Source organism: Lagopus leucura, unplaced genomic scaffold (assembly GCF_019238085.1).
Source record: "Lagopus leucura isolate 7727_CA_CO unplaced genomic scaffold, USGS_WTPT01 Super-Scaffold_1, whole genome shotgun sequence".
Lineage (NCBI taxonomy): Eukaryota > Metazoa > Chordata > Aves > Galliformes > Phasianidae > Lagopus > Lagopus leucura.
The window spans coordinates 15,268,362-15,284,502 of record NW_024962250.1 but is presented as its reverse complement, the minus strand read 5'-3'; the positions used below and the strand labels follow the sequence as shown (position 1 = coordinate 15,284,502).

At 35.4% G+C, this 16,141-nt stretch overlaps 1 protein-coding gene across 1 annotated transcript in view; it reads right to left on the bottom strand.

Annotated features, from left to right (window-relative positions):
• AQR (aquarius intron-binding spliceosomal factor) overlaps positions 1–15,629 on the bottom strand; it is a 49,226-nt gene extending 33,597 nt beyond the window's left edge. The window contains exons 1-15 of the mRNA XM_042863877.1: positions 15,518–15,629; positions 15,023–15,079; positions 13,937–13,977; positions 13,041–13,076; positions 11,260–11,380; positions 10,321–10,461; positions 9,419–9,487; positions 8,827–8,927; positions 8,042–8,118; positions 6,139–6,203; positions 4,218–4,334; positions 3,194–3,307; positions 2,357–2,460; positions 1,730–1,832; positions 654–774 (exon numbers count right to left, since the gene is read on the bottom strand). Of these exons, the coding sequence (XP_042719811.1) occupies positions 654–774; positions 1,730–1,832; positions 2,357–2,460; positions 3,194–3,307; positions 4,218–4,334; positions 6,139–6,203; positions 8,042–8,118; positions 8,827–8,927; positions 9,419–9,487; positions 10,321–10,461; positions 11,260–11,380; positions 13,041–13,076; positions 13,937–13,977; positions 15,023–15,079; positions 15,518–15,604 (1,354 nt within the window). The 5' untranslated portion in view covers positions 15,605–15,629. The remainder of the gene's footprint in view (positions 1–653; positions 775–1,729; positions 1,833–2,356; positions 2,461–3,193; positions 3,308–4,217; positions 4,335–6,138; positions 6,204–8,041; positions 8,119–8,826; positions 8,928–9,418; positions 9,488–10,320; positions 10,462–11,259; positions 11,381–13,040; positions 13,077–13,936; positions 13,978–15,022; positions 15,080–15,517) is intronic.
• Positions 15,630–16,141: the final 512 nt, after the last annotated feature.

Here is a 16,141-nt window from a genome sequence, read left to right as displayed (position 1 = left end):
AAACAATTTTCATCCTTTGGACAGAAGAATTTAGCTGTCTTAAAGAACACAGAAAAGAAATATAATGCTGGAGAATACATTGAGTTTAAAAAGGGAAAGAGTTCTCAAGAACTCTCAAGAGTTCTACCAACACACAGATAGCACAATGTTTCAAACAATCTCTGTTTCTTGCCAAAATTACATTTTGCATTACATTTCACATTAATAAAAATTCTATAAAGGATTATTTAAAATTTACAAAACACCACAGAAACAGGTGTAATGAGATGTTCCACTCCCTTTCTTCCTTCAAAACCAGTAATACATAGTGATTAGTGTACATTTATATACTTTTTTTTTTTAATACACTTATATATATTTATTTTTTATATTGTATATATTTGTGTGTGTGTAAACCTGTGATTAGTATACACATACACAGCAGCTATATCCAGGTGACTCCTGCACTGGTACTGCTGAGAATGTCATACCTGTTACAGACTATAAGTAAAGAAGTGGCTTTGCATAAACACAAACCTTCAGATTTTTATTTAAGTACTCTATTCATTAAAAAACGCCTTATAATTGCATGAACTCTGAAGACAGAACGAGCACAGGCTCCCTTTTTGGGCACTTACTGCTCCTTTCAGCCTTCAATAAATTGCTAATCATACCTTCTCCAGAATAATATTCAGTTGGGACTATATTTTCATCCCAAATAATCTTCTCTGTGGGATAAAGAGGCATCTGATTGAGCTGCTGAATTTGAGATATTCGTCTCTCATGACGGGAAACCTAAAGGACGCATTTGAAATTTCTGTAAATCAAAACACGAAAATAAAGCTATCTTTAAAACATATGCATTAATCCAGAAGAATGCTGGTGGTCACTTGCCATGTCCTCTGTTTTAATAACCTCTTTGTTCTTTTTTCCTCCAGTCAAACACAACTAAATTCACATAATGATACTGAAAGATGAGTAAGCATATATTCCAACTATCAGTCATTCAAAGTATCATCTGTTTTCTCAACTGATGAAAAATGTTTGCTTGTTTGTTTTTGTTTGGTTTGATTTGTTTTGTTCTACACTGCACACATTTTCAGTAGCTGACTAGTCATCCAGTAATAGCTAATCTTCATTTCCCCTTTCGGAGAAAAAAATCCACCCAATACTACTACAGAGTAAACTGGACAAATATGTGTTTATGGTATCAATAAGCATCATAGTAGTACCACCTAAATCTTATAAAATCATGCAAACAATTTTTGAAGAAGGAACCACAAAAAATTTATGAAAGATATAAAAAGATTAGATGCCTAAAATAAGCGTTATAATTGAATAAATTGAATAATAATAATAATAAAAAAAACCATCTTGTGCAATAACTGGAATTACAAATAGGCTTGAGGAACCAAACAGACACTGAACTTTTTTTTTTTTTTTTTTTAAAGAAAAAAAAAAACCAACAACTAACAAAACAGGTAATTGAATAAACAACAGTTTTCCCCAAAGAGCTCAAAACTGTTGCTGAGACTCTCCTTATTATGCCAAATATACATATACTAGTTTCTTAGGAAAGATTTTCCAACATTTCAAGATTTTCAAATACTTAATTTGTATCTTTTTGAGCTCCAGCTTATTATCCAAATTATTGTTATAATGCTGCTGTGGTTCCCACATGGTTTACCAAGGTCCTAAACAGCTATTTTAGGACAGTGTAGGTGCTAAATTACATGAATGATGGTTTTACCAGCAGCTCTAGCAGAAACTCCTTCTCATAGCTGGTATCCTTTCCTTCTGGAAGGGAAGGCAGCAAGCAGAGGTATGATGCCACCTGGTGGAGTACATTTGAGCTGCAACAGTACAAAATAAAAAAAAATTCCATTTTTAATTAATAATTACATTAAAGTCTGTGAGAGAGATTACAGTTAGTTTTGGGTTTTTGTTTTTTTTTTTAATTAAAGAAGTTCAAATGTGAAGTTTCACTAAAGTACTAGAATTTAAAAATCACCGTAGCAGTAATTAACTTACAGTAATTAAAGTCTAATTTTTAAAAGCAGCTATTTTCCAGAAGTCTACTGCTTTTCATGCTCATTAGCAAAATAAAACAATTTTTCCAATGCTGGAACTCCAATAATTCACTACTAGTCCGTACCATTCTACTGTACTAATGGGCCCAAACTCTAAATGTCTCTGTATTTTCAACAGATACAAAAGCACAAAAAAAAAAAAAAAAAAAAAAAAGAAAACCCACATACCCTAATTTCACTGACATGAGAAATCAGAGAAAAATGGCTAGATTTTTGTTAAATTAAAACTGAGAACACTGAGAACAAAGAATATCAATTTTATGTTAAATGTAATCCTGATTATTTACCTGAGTGGTCCAAATAACTTCACCAGTGCATCACGAGTATCTACTGCAGCTACATTTGAGAGTGCAAAGTCATACAACTCCGGGAAGTGTGCAAATGCTGCTCTCTATAAAAGATCCACCCCAAAAGAAATGGAACTTAAGCACATTAATGGAACAGTTTAATCACAATCTAAGCATTTACACAAACTACAGTCTTTTTGTATTTCTAGTACCCTGCAGGCAACTCCAGGATAGAAATAAAAACAGGTACAATCACCATTTTTCTTAGCACCACCTATTTAGTATTCCTGTGTTTCTGATGTACTGTTTTTCTGATAGAGCTCATATTAGTACTTGTTCTACCATTAAAACAAAAACGTAAAAAGACAGACGTAGACTTTTAGTCAACTCGGAAGAGGTTTATTTTCACCATGCTTCCTTGATTTTTTTGTTAAATCTCATGTGAAAAATCCTGACGAGTATAACTATCTCTATATAGAACAGATGACGAGAACTTCATTTTTTATCTCTTATGTACAAAGGACTACTATTATCATGCATGTACTGGTCTTGATGAAATGGTGCCACCTACTGCATAACAGAATTAAATTCCCTTCTAAATCTTACACGAGCAGTTCACCTTAATCTCAAAAGTTGCGTTGTTTTACTAGAGTGCATTATTTTGCTGCAGCCACATCCATAAATCAAAACCTTCCAAATGACATAAAGAGTCAAGTTACAACTACTCCTGATAATGAAAATGAATAATAAACAGCATGCTTTGGGAAATACTCTAATTTGTATACACAACAGTTTTAACAGCAAAACCACATCCCTTCCCTCCTGCAAGCACTTCACCTGTAAAGAAGTAATTCTGTCATAGTGAATTGTTGTCATCTCATTCTCTGTCAAAGCATTTCCAGTTTGATCATTGATTTCAAAGCCAGTGTAGAATTTAAGCATATCTAAAAGCTGAGACAACACACATATAATTAAGTTAATTAACAATACCTCTACTGCAGATGTAAACACTATTTAACACAACAAATCCATGCACAAACAGTAGTTTGTCAAAGTACTTAAATAAATGAATCAGGGAGTAACATCCAAGTTTGGCTGATGCATGAAATAGTGTTGAAATACAGCCACAGAAATTACAGCACAGCCAACAATCATCACCATTTTTTTTTTTAATACATCAATTCTAGAAATTAAGTATATTGCATTGACCTAGGAAGAGGTTCAGTGAGATGCCAAATCCAATTTATGGCTTTCTGCTATCAAAAGACAAAGTCTTGCTCACTCCATCCCTCTCTGATGCCCACCCTAGAATTCTTCGCACTTTTCAATGACGGGATGCAGCTTAAAAGAAGAAAATTAAACCAATGAGCTTCAGGCTTTCTGTTCCAACAACAAAGACCCTAGGAGAGACTGAAAAAACACTAGAAATAGGAGACAGTAAGCAGCAAAAAAACGCAGATAAAAAGAAGAGATCTTCAGATCCTGCTGTAAACAACTAACTGTCTGTGGCTAAGTAAATTGAAGGAGATTATTGATAAATAGCACCATTGTAGAACTGTCTGAGGTTAAAATAAAGGAGAGAATGCACTGGTAACATCTTCTGTTACACCTGGGATAAAGCAACCCACAAACAGCACCACTTTCTAGGTTCTACTTTTCAAAAATGCACAAAAGTCAGAAACATGAAAGCAGGCACATATAGGTATAGACAAGAAAAGACTACTGCCTGAAAGACTTTGATAAACATGTAGTTTGCATTCATCAGAAATATTCATAAAAATCTGTCTTAACAACCAAATGTGAAATAAAACAACTGCAATATTTAGAATTGCAGAATGAAAAAAAAAACTTCTTATTTCACCTGGCAAAAGAGATGACCCTCCTTCTCTCTTTTGGCAAGACTTGACAAGTAACAGTGAACAACAAGATGGGAGTCATCCAACACTGTATTAAACCAGCGTCGTGTGGGAAGCAAAGCCTGTGGTAAATAATGTCATATTAGTACAAACAATTCTTCAAAATTAAAGAAATCTTGGTTTCTCAATTTCTCTCCATTACATGAAGGCAGACAATGATAGATTGCTGCAGTTATTAACTTATCTAAAACCCTAATAGAGGTCCTCATACTAAGGCAGCATTTGTGTGCTAAGACCAGGTTTTATGCAGGAAGGGTGCTATGAACTTCTACTAGTCTGGCAATGAGGCATAAACTCATCATGAGTGAGATTACACCCTGTTAGCAATAAAAGTAAATTAAATAAAACAACTGTTCCACCAGTAGTGTCTACATAATCCTTGTGTGCCACACATGATAACATCAAACTGCTGCAATACTGTTTTAAATGTGCATGTTCTACACTCATTTCAGTCACCTTGTTTTGTATTAAGCTTGAGCTTCTCAGAACTGAGAACTCCCTTTTTTTCTATCTACAGTACTCTATCTTCCATTATTCATAAGGTATGTACAGTAGTTCTAATATTTTTTCAGTTTTATTACTAATTTCAAGCTTACAAAAGCTGAGACCACATTTTCGATGAAAATTGTTCAAGCTGCTTTACAAATGAATTTAAGCTGTTTAAAAATGAGTTGTTCCCAGTGGAACGTACAGATGAATTTAGAAAGTCAAAAGACATCAACGTGACATTTAGAACTGAGATAAAGATAATAAAAATTTTTACGGTAGAATGTTAATTGTCATCTACAATCACCACCAAAATAAGCAAACTCAATCAACAAAAGAACTTTCTAAGAAACTGTTCCTTCTGACTTATCAAAACACTAAGTTTCTATTTTAGAGTACAAACTTTAATAGAAATAGATACCTCAGTATAGCTAAAAAAAAAAAAAAAAAAACACATTAAAACAATACATGCCACAGAGGCAAACAGACTTGAATTTACAGCTAATTTCTCATATGCTTGTTTTTGTCATTTAGGCTTCATAAACTTTCCGAATTCCAACCTTCCTTTAACACTTAATGACAACATTAAATGTACTGCCTCTAAGTGGTTTGGCCAGAAACAAGGTTTAAGCTTAACACCAAATATATCAATCCGTTACAAAAATGTATTACGTCCATAGGACAACAACCCCTAATTTAAATGTGCTTAACATTTCAGCAAATTGTCCTATTCCAGAATGTCTTTTCAAGCTGAAATTACTTTAAGTCGTTACTCATGTGAGAAGGTATCAATTAATGTCTTATGTTTCATCCTGGTACTGCAAAGCTTTAAACTGTCCCATCTTCTCAGTATCTGCAGATAAATTTCAGAGAACCTCACTTCGCCTCCTACTATTATTCTGAACCAAACTCAGATCACCAGAACTGTTCCTTGTAAATAATGAATTCTAGTCAAATAAAAAAACATTGCATTTCAGAACTACACATGCCTTCTGGGATTATAATCTTCAACACAAAAGATACTTTACGTAGCCCATGGTGCTTTGAAAGGAAGCTTCCTAGATTAATCCTAATGGATTAAAGCTTCACACATTTTCTTCAATTGCTGAAATTACTGCTGCTCTCATTAGGAGTCTTCACAGAGCAACCTAGGATCTTAGACTTCTCTAATCATTTATAAATCAGATAAATGCTCCATCAAGTCCCAGTGTAGCTGCACTGCTCCAACCTCTCATTTACAGCTGGAAAACCACTATTAAGCAACCTTATGCACAGCTGTGACTTAACTACTTGTTAACTGTAATAAGTCTAAAATGACAACTTTATGATAAAAAGAGGTAGAAAGCACATCCAGAAACAGGCTGAAACAAAACAATTTACCTCAAGATCGATCATGAGTTCAATGAATCTCTCACAATAATGAACTTTGTCCATAGAAACAGGACCTAGATAGGAATAAAATATTTATAATTGATCCACACCACAATATATTTTTAAACATACTAAAATGTTGCTAGTACACCAGTATCAGCTTCTAACAAGGTTAGAAAACTAACCAGGACATTCTTTTTCTCTTTTTCCTCAAACAATCCTTTCCTTCACTGTGAACCAGAACATAGTTGGATATAAGAAATAAAAGAAACTAGAATTCTAGAAGTCAATTTTTCCACTGAAAAACACAAACAATATGCCATACAAAAACGCTCACTTTCACATAACACCAGGCCTGCTACATTTCTTAAAAACTTTTCATGTCAAGTCCTAAAAATAAATAAAAGAAAAAAATATATAGATAGATAGACTTTTAAAACTGCAGTCAACTCAGCAAAAGGCTGTCACAAAATTCAAAGGTACTGAATGCTGCATTAAATCAACCTATTTGTTTTGCATCCTAAATGGTCAAATAGTCTAACAGTGTATATACTCAGGTAAAGTGTAGTATCTTTCAAACATGTTAGGCCCACGAAGATCTATTTCCACATCTCACCCCATTCCCATGAATGTCTTTTCAGCCAAAATATTTTTAGTATGTATGTGGCACGTGTGGTCAACTGGCTGAAAGTCCATAGTGACTGTCCAACTGCCTGTTATATTCCCTTGGAAACACTCAAGTCTAACTGGACAAGGTCTGGAGCAACCTCCTCTAACTAACTGTGCTTTGATCAAGGGGTTGGACTACATAACACTGAAGGGTCCCTTCCAATCTCAACTACCCTGCAACCCTATGAAAACATTTAAACGAAGCGCTCTTAAAAAAAAAAAAATACATAAAGAAAGAGAAATGAGATTGGTGTGAAGATTTTCTTCAAATGAAGATCTAAAAAGCATGAAAAAAAAAAAATAAATGACCTAAGAACCAGTACTTTCAACAGTACTGGACCCACTGAAACATTACAAAATGTATCATCAAGGGCTTCGCTACAATGCTGAAAGCAGCGTATAGTTTAAGTGGACTGCTGAGAAACTAAGAGGATCAAGTCAGAACACAATACGAAATCCGCTTTAATGAATGTCTATTTCCAAAAGCCTTCATCATACTGTTAAAGCAAGTCTTTGGAAACCAGTCTTTGCACAGCTGGGAAGCGGGATGAGTTAGGTACCTTTTTTGAAAAAGCCTTGATACGCAGAAATTCTCCGTAAAGCTCACAAACTCTTTGCAAGTTTTAGCTCTCAAGAACAAAAGCAGAATTCTAGCAAGTGATGTTACCTAAACTGTGCTGGATTATAAGCAGTTTATTTATTTGTCAAAATGCTACTAACCTTCTGTAGAAACACTTTTTCTGTTCTCAATCAGGCAAGCATATAATTTTTTCTTGTCAGTGTGACTTCTCATAAATCATGAGTAGTCAAATTTCACAGCATTTAACTTCACTCACATTTCTGCTCTCATCATAAATCAACATTACTGACAGAATATGATATTACTGACAGCTTCATGATATGCATTTATAACAACCCATATAGGCATGCTTTAAGATGTTTTAATATTGTATGGAAGATGTAAGTACACAATTAAGAGTACCACTATCCAGAAAATATTTTTAAGACCACATTGAACCTAAATAAAACATGTTTAAAGTAACTTTCCGCTATTTCATTTTTAAAGCATAAATACAAATACTAACTTTGACATGAAATCCATGCAGACAGGCTTATTACCAAAACCCCGTATAGATAAAGTCTCCGACCTCAGGCTGGTATCCTAAGTAGTTATGCTTCAATACAAGAAAAGAATTTAAGACACATTAACAGACAGCAAAATAACACAAGAACCAGGAGTTACCTGAAACAGGTATTGATTTTAGCACAGAAATGAATTTCTGAATGAGCTGCGAAAGAAATCTTCTCTCTCGATACGCTCTAAAATCAAATAGAGGACAAAAGAATTAATATTCCTGAAATGAAGACTAGAAATATCTTTCACAAGTACGAAGTCAGCTGCTTTCAGACATACATAATGATAACAACTTGTTTTGAGCCATTCCTAAGTTCTTTAGATGATAAACTTTCTTCCACTCAGGCAAAAAGATTAGCAGAATCTGTTCTTAACTTATAGAAAAAAAAAATGGATTAACATCCCATACTTCTACTAAGTAAAAGAGAAGTATGATACTACATACACTTTATCACATTATAATACAAAAATTATTTGAACATTTAACTTCTGTAAGATACACACAAGTTTACTTAAGCACTTTAATTCATGTGAGAGTGAAGACCTTGCCATAAAAAAAAAATACATGAGCAACTATACAATACAATACTGTTATATAGCCCTTATCCACTGGCTTTAAAATTTGTAATCATAAACTCACTGATCAAATACAATGTTAGCTTCTGTAACATTAATTTACATGAAGATTACTGGAAAACAAAATAGTTTCCAAGAGAGAAAACACAATCGATCCTTATGTGCGAGCTTTACGTTGTTGTTGATTGGTTGTCTGGCTTTTGCTGTTGTTTTTTAACTATGAATATTATTATTACAGCAACTCCACTTAGTTGAATTACAATGGCCAATACATCAGCCATCGGATTTAAATAGAAAAAAAATCTGTTGTAACATACTGCACTCTTGCCTCCTCATGCATTTTCTCATCATTTTTCTTAATTAGATTCCAGAATTTTCTTAGTTTTGGTGTCTTTTTCAGCTCTTGCTCCAGTCGTTTCTGAAAAGGTAAGAAAGTCTTTCTTACAAGAAAAGCAAATAATGAAACTCAGTAATACCAAGTAGTAATTCAGAAAAACATCTACAGAAGTCACTGACACACATCTGCATCATCCATCTATTTAAAAGTTATTCCCTCAGTAGTACCACATACACCCTTCTCAGTTGGCTTTTTGGTATTCTTTGCTTTCCTATTTCACTGCTTCCCATTTCCATAGCAAGTCAATTTCCCAGTCCTATAGCATTTTCATGTCCTAGCCTACAAACAATACTTCAAAAAAGCAATGATCAGTAAAGCTTAGATTTGTGGAGAGAAAAAAAAATACAATTGCAAATGAACATAGCAATTTGCAACAAACAGGAAAGAGTTTACCAAGCACACAAAAATACAGATCCACTGTAATGCAGACTGTTTCAAATACTGGACAGTCACTATACAACTCACATTGTAGAACTTGCATTTTGCCTAGAAGGTTACATTATTATGCTTACAGGTTGTAGAGCCATCCACATCGGTAAGGAAATGAGCTGCTGCACCTGACCTCTTATCAAATCCACTTCCTGTCAGAAAGTTAGAGATATAGAAAGCATTTTTAAGGACATTTATACTTTCTGATGTGCCTGTCTTGCAAGTATAATCTTGCAAAATAATCAATGGACGTTGCGATCTGCATGTACGCTGCTGTATTAGATTTCACAACTTCCGAACAGGAAACTACACAACATCACTCCCCAGTAACTCTTAGAACTGTTCACTGCTTGTGTAAACCTTGGTTTTGACTAATACATCTTGTGTCCAATATATACACTGACAAGAGAGTTAACGGAGACATATTTCATATAAGATGCAAGTTGTTTTTCTTTTCCTCTCTACACTTGCAAATTAGAATCTACAACTGTATCCAGCTTCTACTATATATTAAGAATATTTTGGTCATATGGTTCCTTAGGACTAACATATGAAAAGTGAAGACAAGTTTAACCCAAATTCTCTTTTCAAAGGTGAAAAAACTATAATCTCTCTTAATAATAAAAATAATAACATGCAGCAATATGTTAATAAAAATAGTTCTATGCAATTTTGCAACCAAACTACAAGAGACCTGTAGTAACAAATTCTTTAAGGGTAAAACGTATTTTTTAGTAAAAACATTTTTAAGCACCATTTGAAATGTAACTGAATATATGTCTCTAAATTCATTACTTCAAATCTTGAGTCTCTTGCATCTTTGTGTGTAGAGAGAAACCAAGCCTCAAAAAGAAGGGTAAACACCATCCAACATCACCATCATCTATAAATGAAAATTCTGTCTCCTAAAGAATTGCTAAAACTGAACTGCTGCTAAGAGGGCAGAACTACACAGTAATTATTGTAAAAGTTACACTTAACATACCAAACTATTGAAGCAATGATCAAGGAAAAGTAGGAGAACTGTCTGTTCATGTAGAGAGAATTCATTATCATCCTCAACCAGTGATGCTTCCAGAATGCATTTGAAAAAGAAGGGAAAGTGCTCTGACTTCTTTTTGAATGTCTAGGAACAGAAAAGGAAGTTAATCTTGAGTCAAGGTGATACAAATTTCAAACTTCAATCACACAGCATAACTTGAGATCTCCAGATTCATTCAAATGCATAAAAGGAAGAATTTTCCTTTCTGACATTTATTCTTACTAGGCAATACAAACACAGTCTTAATGATATCCTCCTGATCAGGGATTCCCCAGTATGTGGGAGAACTCTTAAAGGGACTACTGCATTATATTTTGCCCTCTAGGACACAGAATAGGTCCACCACCACTAGGTCCACATGAAAAGTAGACCATTTGTAGAAACGCAAAAACATTTCTAAAGCTACTACTAAACAAAACAATACACAGAAGTAGCAATAAGAGATTCAGTTTAAAATTTCATGCAATATAGCCACAAAAGCATTACTCACAGGTTTCAAGGAAAATAATATTAGATAAAATGTCAGATTTTCAGTAGTGCCTTCTCATATGCACAGATATAAAAGTTCTTTTTCCTATTACTATCAGAGAAATAACTTCTCTGCATGTGCCAGCCCTTTTCAAGCGCAAAAAAAGTGAAGTGCCACTGATAACGAGGCAGCAGAACAAAAGACTCATGCACAGAAAAAAAATAATCAGGTGATCTTTCATCCATGTACTGCTTTCTCTAACTCACACTATATAATATGAAATATTCCAGCTGAAGTACCATTTACTTTAAACACCACAAGCTTTGCTACTTTCCATCAGTATAAGAGAACACGCTGCAAAAACTGCAATTTCTATATAAAAGTCAATTCTAGCTGTAATTGTAATTGGTTACCTCCCACGCAGGGACATTCTCTCTGAACTTCTCGTTCACCATACAGCAGATTGACATTAAGTATGCCTTACTGGACACCTCTGGAGAATAATTCATCCATAGGTAATTTTCAAGGTACTGGCTTTGAAAAGACAAAGAATGTGTCATTAGTTGCTGCCACCCACATAATCTGTCACTCACACAAAAAAGCAATTATTCACAGGCGAGGTTGGTTTGTCATCTTTAAAGTTACTGAGCAGTTCCTGTAGCTAACTCTCAATCAGGTCACTTCAGCAATGTTGGTAATGGCAGATTCACGTAACTGCTACAAGAGACAGATGATTTTCTTATCAGGATGACAAACTGATAAGAGAGGTTTAAAAATGCCCTAAGTAGCCACAGCTCAACATATAATCAGAAAAAGAATTCATACTGATTATCCAGAAGGAAAAGAAATTCACTTAACTACAGAATGTCACATGCAGCACTTCCTAGCATAAGATGCAAAGGACAACTACCATGTAACACTATCTGAGTAATTACATAACTGTTACCTTATTAAGTGAATTCAAGAAAACTGAAAAAATTACTGGACCCTGGGAAATAGCAGCTACACAGCAACAAGCACTGCTTCTTCATTAAGATGGTACCTTTCTCACAGAAGAATCTCTTAAAACTAGCTTAGAGATAAGAAGCAATTTGAACACAGCGCTGCCTCCCTCTTCTAGCTACCCCTTGAAACTATGCAGGATAGCTATTCCTTAGGAGAAAAATCTCTAAATCCATTATTTTCAATAGCATATTTGCACCTTATGCCTCCAGAAATTCTTGTTTGTTTCTAATTCAGCTGCTTACTCGTTCTCATCTTAATGCTGGCTCTAACATTCTTTTTGCCCTTCTACGAGCCTGTTTTACTTATTTACTTTTCCAATAATTTGGGTAAGACAAGTACCAGGAACAGTGAGGAAAAAAAAAAAAAAGGAAACAAAACAGCAAGGGTTTGTACATATATATATAACCAGGAGCAGAAGTCTCAATAAGAGTCAGATAAGGATTTATACTTCCTGGTGGCTTATTCCCCAGATGACGTGTAGCATCAGATAAAGAAAATGAGAACTTCAGACATACAATATGGGATGTATACGGCTTCCAAGGAGAAGGAAATTCCTCCATCCTCCCGCAAATCAAGAGGGAGTTCCACACTTCATTCCATCCAAGAACTCCAATAAACTTCCAATACATTTTAATAAAAATATTTTTATGTTCCCAAATCTATAGGATTATATAGGATAAATCTATGTAAATATGAATGGAAAAATCTCATGTGTGTGAAGGCAAGAGAGCCTGAGGGACTGACAGAGGAAAGGAAAAAACAGAGAACATGACTTAAAGGTTAAATGGTAGCAGATGTGGATATACAACAAAAAGTACTTAAATCACATTACAAACTTATAATATTATGAATTTTCACAAAAATGACTGAAACAGTAACTCCATGGTATTGCTCTATCAAACCCAAAATGACAGCTTATTTTTTTCCCTTGCGCCTTTTCTAACAAGGAAGCAGGAAACAATAAATAATAAATAAATAAAAGTTTATCCCATTTTTCTAGCTAGTGCTACTACTTACATATTTCAGCCTCTTCAAGCAAAATCTATCTAATTCTGCCTGCTCATAAGACTCGAGACAGAAACAAAGCAAGTATATAAACTTCAAGCAGATTAACTGCTCTGCATCTGTTTCTCCACCTTTATGAATTTCTACAGAAAATAGACTTAAAATTTTACTCCATTTAGCTTACCTGAATTCAAGAAGCATTATCTTTCTAATTGCAAACCTAAAAATGAAGAAAAGTAATCAATTAGCATAGCAAAAAAAAGCTTTCTGTGCACAGCTGCACAAAAAAAATGGTTATTTCCCCCCCTTGTTTTGTTGCATGCAGTGAGTCCATCCAGATCTTCCAGTACGGGGACACCATTTTCTTACAGTCCTGAAGACATAAATTGGTAGAAGCTAACAGCATGTTCTGGAAAACTATGACTATATGCTAATTCAGTTTGTAACAGCGTTGATTCTGAGTTAATGAAAATGCAAGTTTGCTCTGATTCTGCACAGCAGTTTTAGATTACTTTCATAAAGCAATTATAAACAATATTGCCTTCAAAATTCAAATTTTTCCTGAATAGCTTCCAACTCCTATTGCTACCACCTATTTCTATACACACAGACGTAAAAATAAGAACTCTTCTTTTTCCTTGTCTACCTCATTCATTGAAATTCAATGAAATAAGATTCTTGCTTTAAATCTGGTTACAAAAACTAGGGAAAAAAGAAAATAAACAAACAAATAAATAAAAAGCAAAAAGCCAGATGCACTACAACTAGCAATAAAGAGATCAGCCTTCTATAATCATCACAACACAAAACAAACAAATCACAATACAGTGCCAGACCAAACAAGAGCTGTCCAACACTCATATACAAGGAGTATGAGTTTATGAACTTCCTTTTTGTCACATTTGAACTTTGAAATAACATAATTATTATTATTACAACTATACTGCAATGCATTTATATCATTCCCGTGTGCTTTCAATATACGAATGTATTTTAAAGCACTCTGAAGCATCAGAAATAACTGCAATACACATAATGTTGAAATGGGTGTCTTTAACAGAAAGTGACCAGTGTACTTACTTTGATTTGACAATTTCTTTTGCATATACATCTTCAATAACCTATGGGTAAGAACCATTTAAAAATTATACGTCATAAAATTATTGAAAATGCATTCATATATTTTATGCATTCCAAGTTACTGTGCATAGTTACTCTCTGATTAACTATATTTGGTTAAATATATCATACCAAACACATCTCAGTTCTGGTCAGACCAAAGGCTTCAGAGATAAAGAAGAAATTACCTAAGTCTCACTCAGAGTTTTATATAAAAGTCAAAATGATATGCAAGTCTTTTTCACCACTAATCTTTGTCTTACTGTTGAATTTAAAATAGTCCTGAAGAGCCTGCATCAACCTGGTCATCAATTGTTGCTGTGTTTTTTAAACAGCATCAAACCAAAACCAGCCATTCTTACCCAGCTTTTCCACCAGGAATAGAAGAATCTGTTCTACCTGATGCAATATGCACACTTCGATACTGCATCATAAAGACTTCTAATTCAACTGCTTATCTTCATCCTAGTTCTATCAATCACATACAAATCCTATCACCAACATACTACAAAGATCAAGCAGAGGCTGAAAAGGGAGATTAAGCCAAATAACAAGGGAAAAAAACATTAGAGGATCCTACACTACAGGATGCCAACATAGAACCAAACATATACAGTTAAACTTCAAGCGTTAAAAACAAAGATATCAATCACAACAGTAATAAAGCTTTCCAATCTAAACCCTCAAAAGAAACTTTTAATAAGCATTATCATTCATTTATACTTATCCTTCACCCTTCATGAATTTCTAAGAGTATCCCCATCCCCAAGATCCTTTTGCTCATAAATTCTTGGCTAAAATAAACCAAACAGGATGCAAAAGAACTGCACTATTGCAGCACATTTTCATGACAGTGTCTCTATTTCAATACTAAACAAAAATACTAAACAAAAAAAAAACAAAAAAAAACCCTCTAACTATAGTGTGGTAAATGATGACCTTTCAAGCAGCTTTCCACACCCTTTTATGATACAGGCACCATCAGAGGTTAGTGTGTCATAAAAGGGTTGGTCAGCATCCCACTACAATTCAAATGGAAGTATTTACCTTTGAATCAAAAGACAGTTTTTTCTTCGCATGGGGAGCCCAATATTTATTTGCTAACTGTATGGAGAGACAAACAAACATGGTAAGCATATACACTTTTTAGTAATGACATGATAGCTCTACAACAGACCCAAAGCCCACGTTTTATTACACTAGTTTCTAAGTAACTACAATGTTTGTACAATAGTGCTTCTCACTGCTAAAGTTTCTACACCTACACGTTTTCGAACTGAAGTGCAATTTTCTGTATTAGTTTTAGATGCAGAGGCTGCTATATAACACTTTTAATTGCTGCTGTTCTTAAGCTCCCTCTAGCAAATCCCTCAAAGCTACAACACATCCTTTCAGGGGATGCAAAGTCCCCTTGAGACACCTGACAAGACGCAAAGACAGCTCACCAAGACCTGCTACTTTGTGGCTGCGCGCTGCAGCCTTAAGGCCCACGCCTCAGATTCCCGAGGACGGGAAGGCCCCGCCTCGGCACGACCAGCCCACCTGGGTGACGAACTCCGCGTTAATCTGCGACACGGTGGGTGCCACGATCTTCTTCGGCGGCGTCGCGGAGGTCGCCGGCGCCGCCATCACGCCTCGAGCTCCCGGCAGCCTGAGCGGCCCGTGCTGCAGCGCGGGGCCCGCTGCGTGCCGGCGCTGAAGGGAACGGAAAAGCGCCGCGCCGTGAAGCGGTTCCGGGTTGCGGGGCGGGCACTGACGTGGCCTCCATGGAGGCGGTGGCGCCACCTGCCGTACCCTCCCCACCCTGCAGGCAAGGCTGGAGCAAGAGAAGCCTAAACGTTAACGTTTTGTTGTCCAGAGCGCATGCTGCGGTCCAGGTGTTGTGGACCCCTGCTCTTGCTGATACCGCACTGGCAGCACCAAGCACAGCTGTAGCCTGCCTGCTAGATACCGCCAACCCATGGAGCAGAGGAGAAGCAAAGGTAAAAGGCAAAATTCAGTGCTTACAGAAGTCGGCAACTTGGCCGTTATTTAGACCAGTTAGCTTACTGAATTCGGCAAACACATTAATTAAGGAGGAAATTATCAGAACCCCTAGAGAATTTCCAGCGCTTTGTGTCTGTGCTCATTATCCAGCAGCTGCCAGTTTAAACACTTTAAACTTCC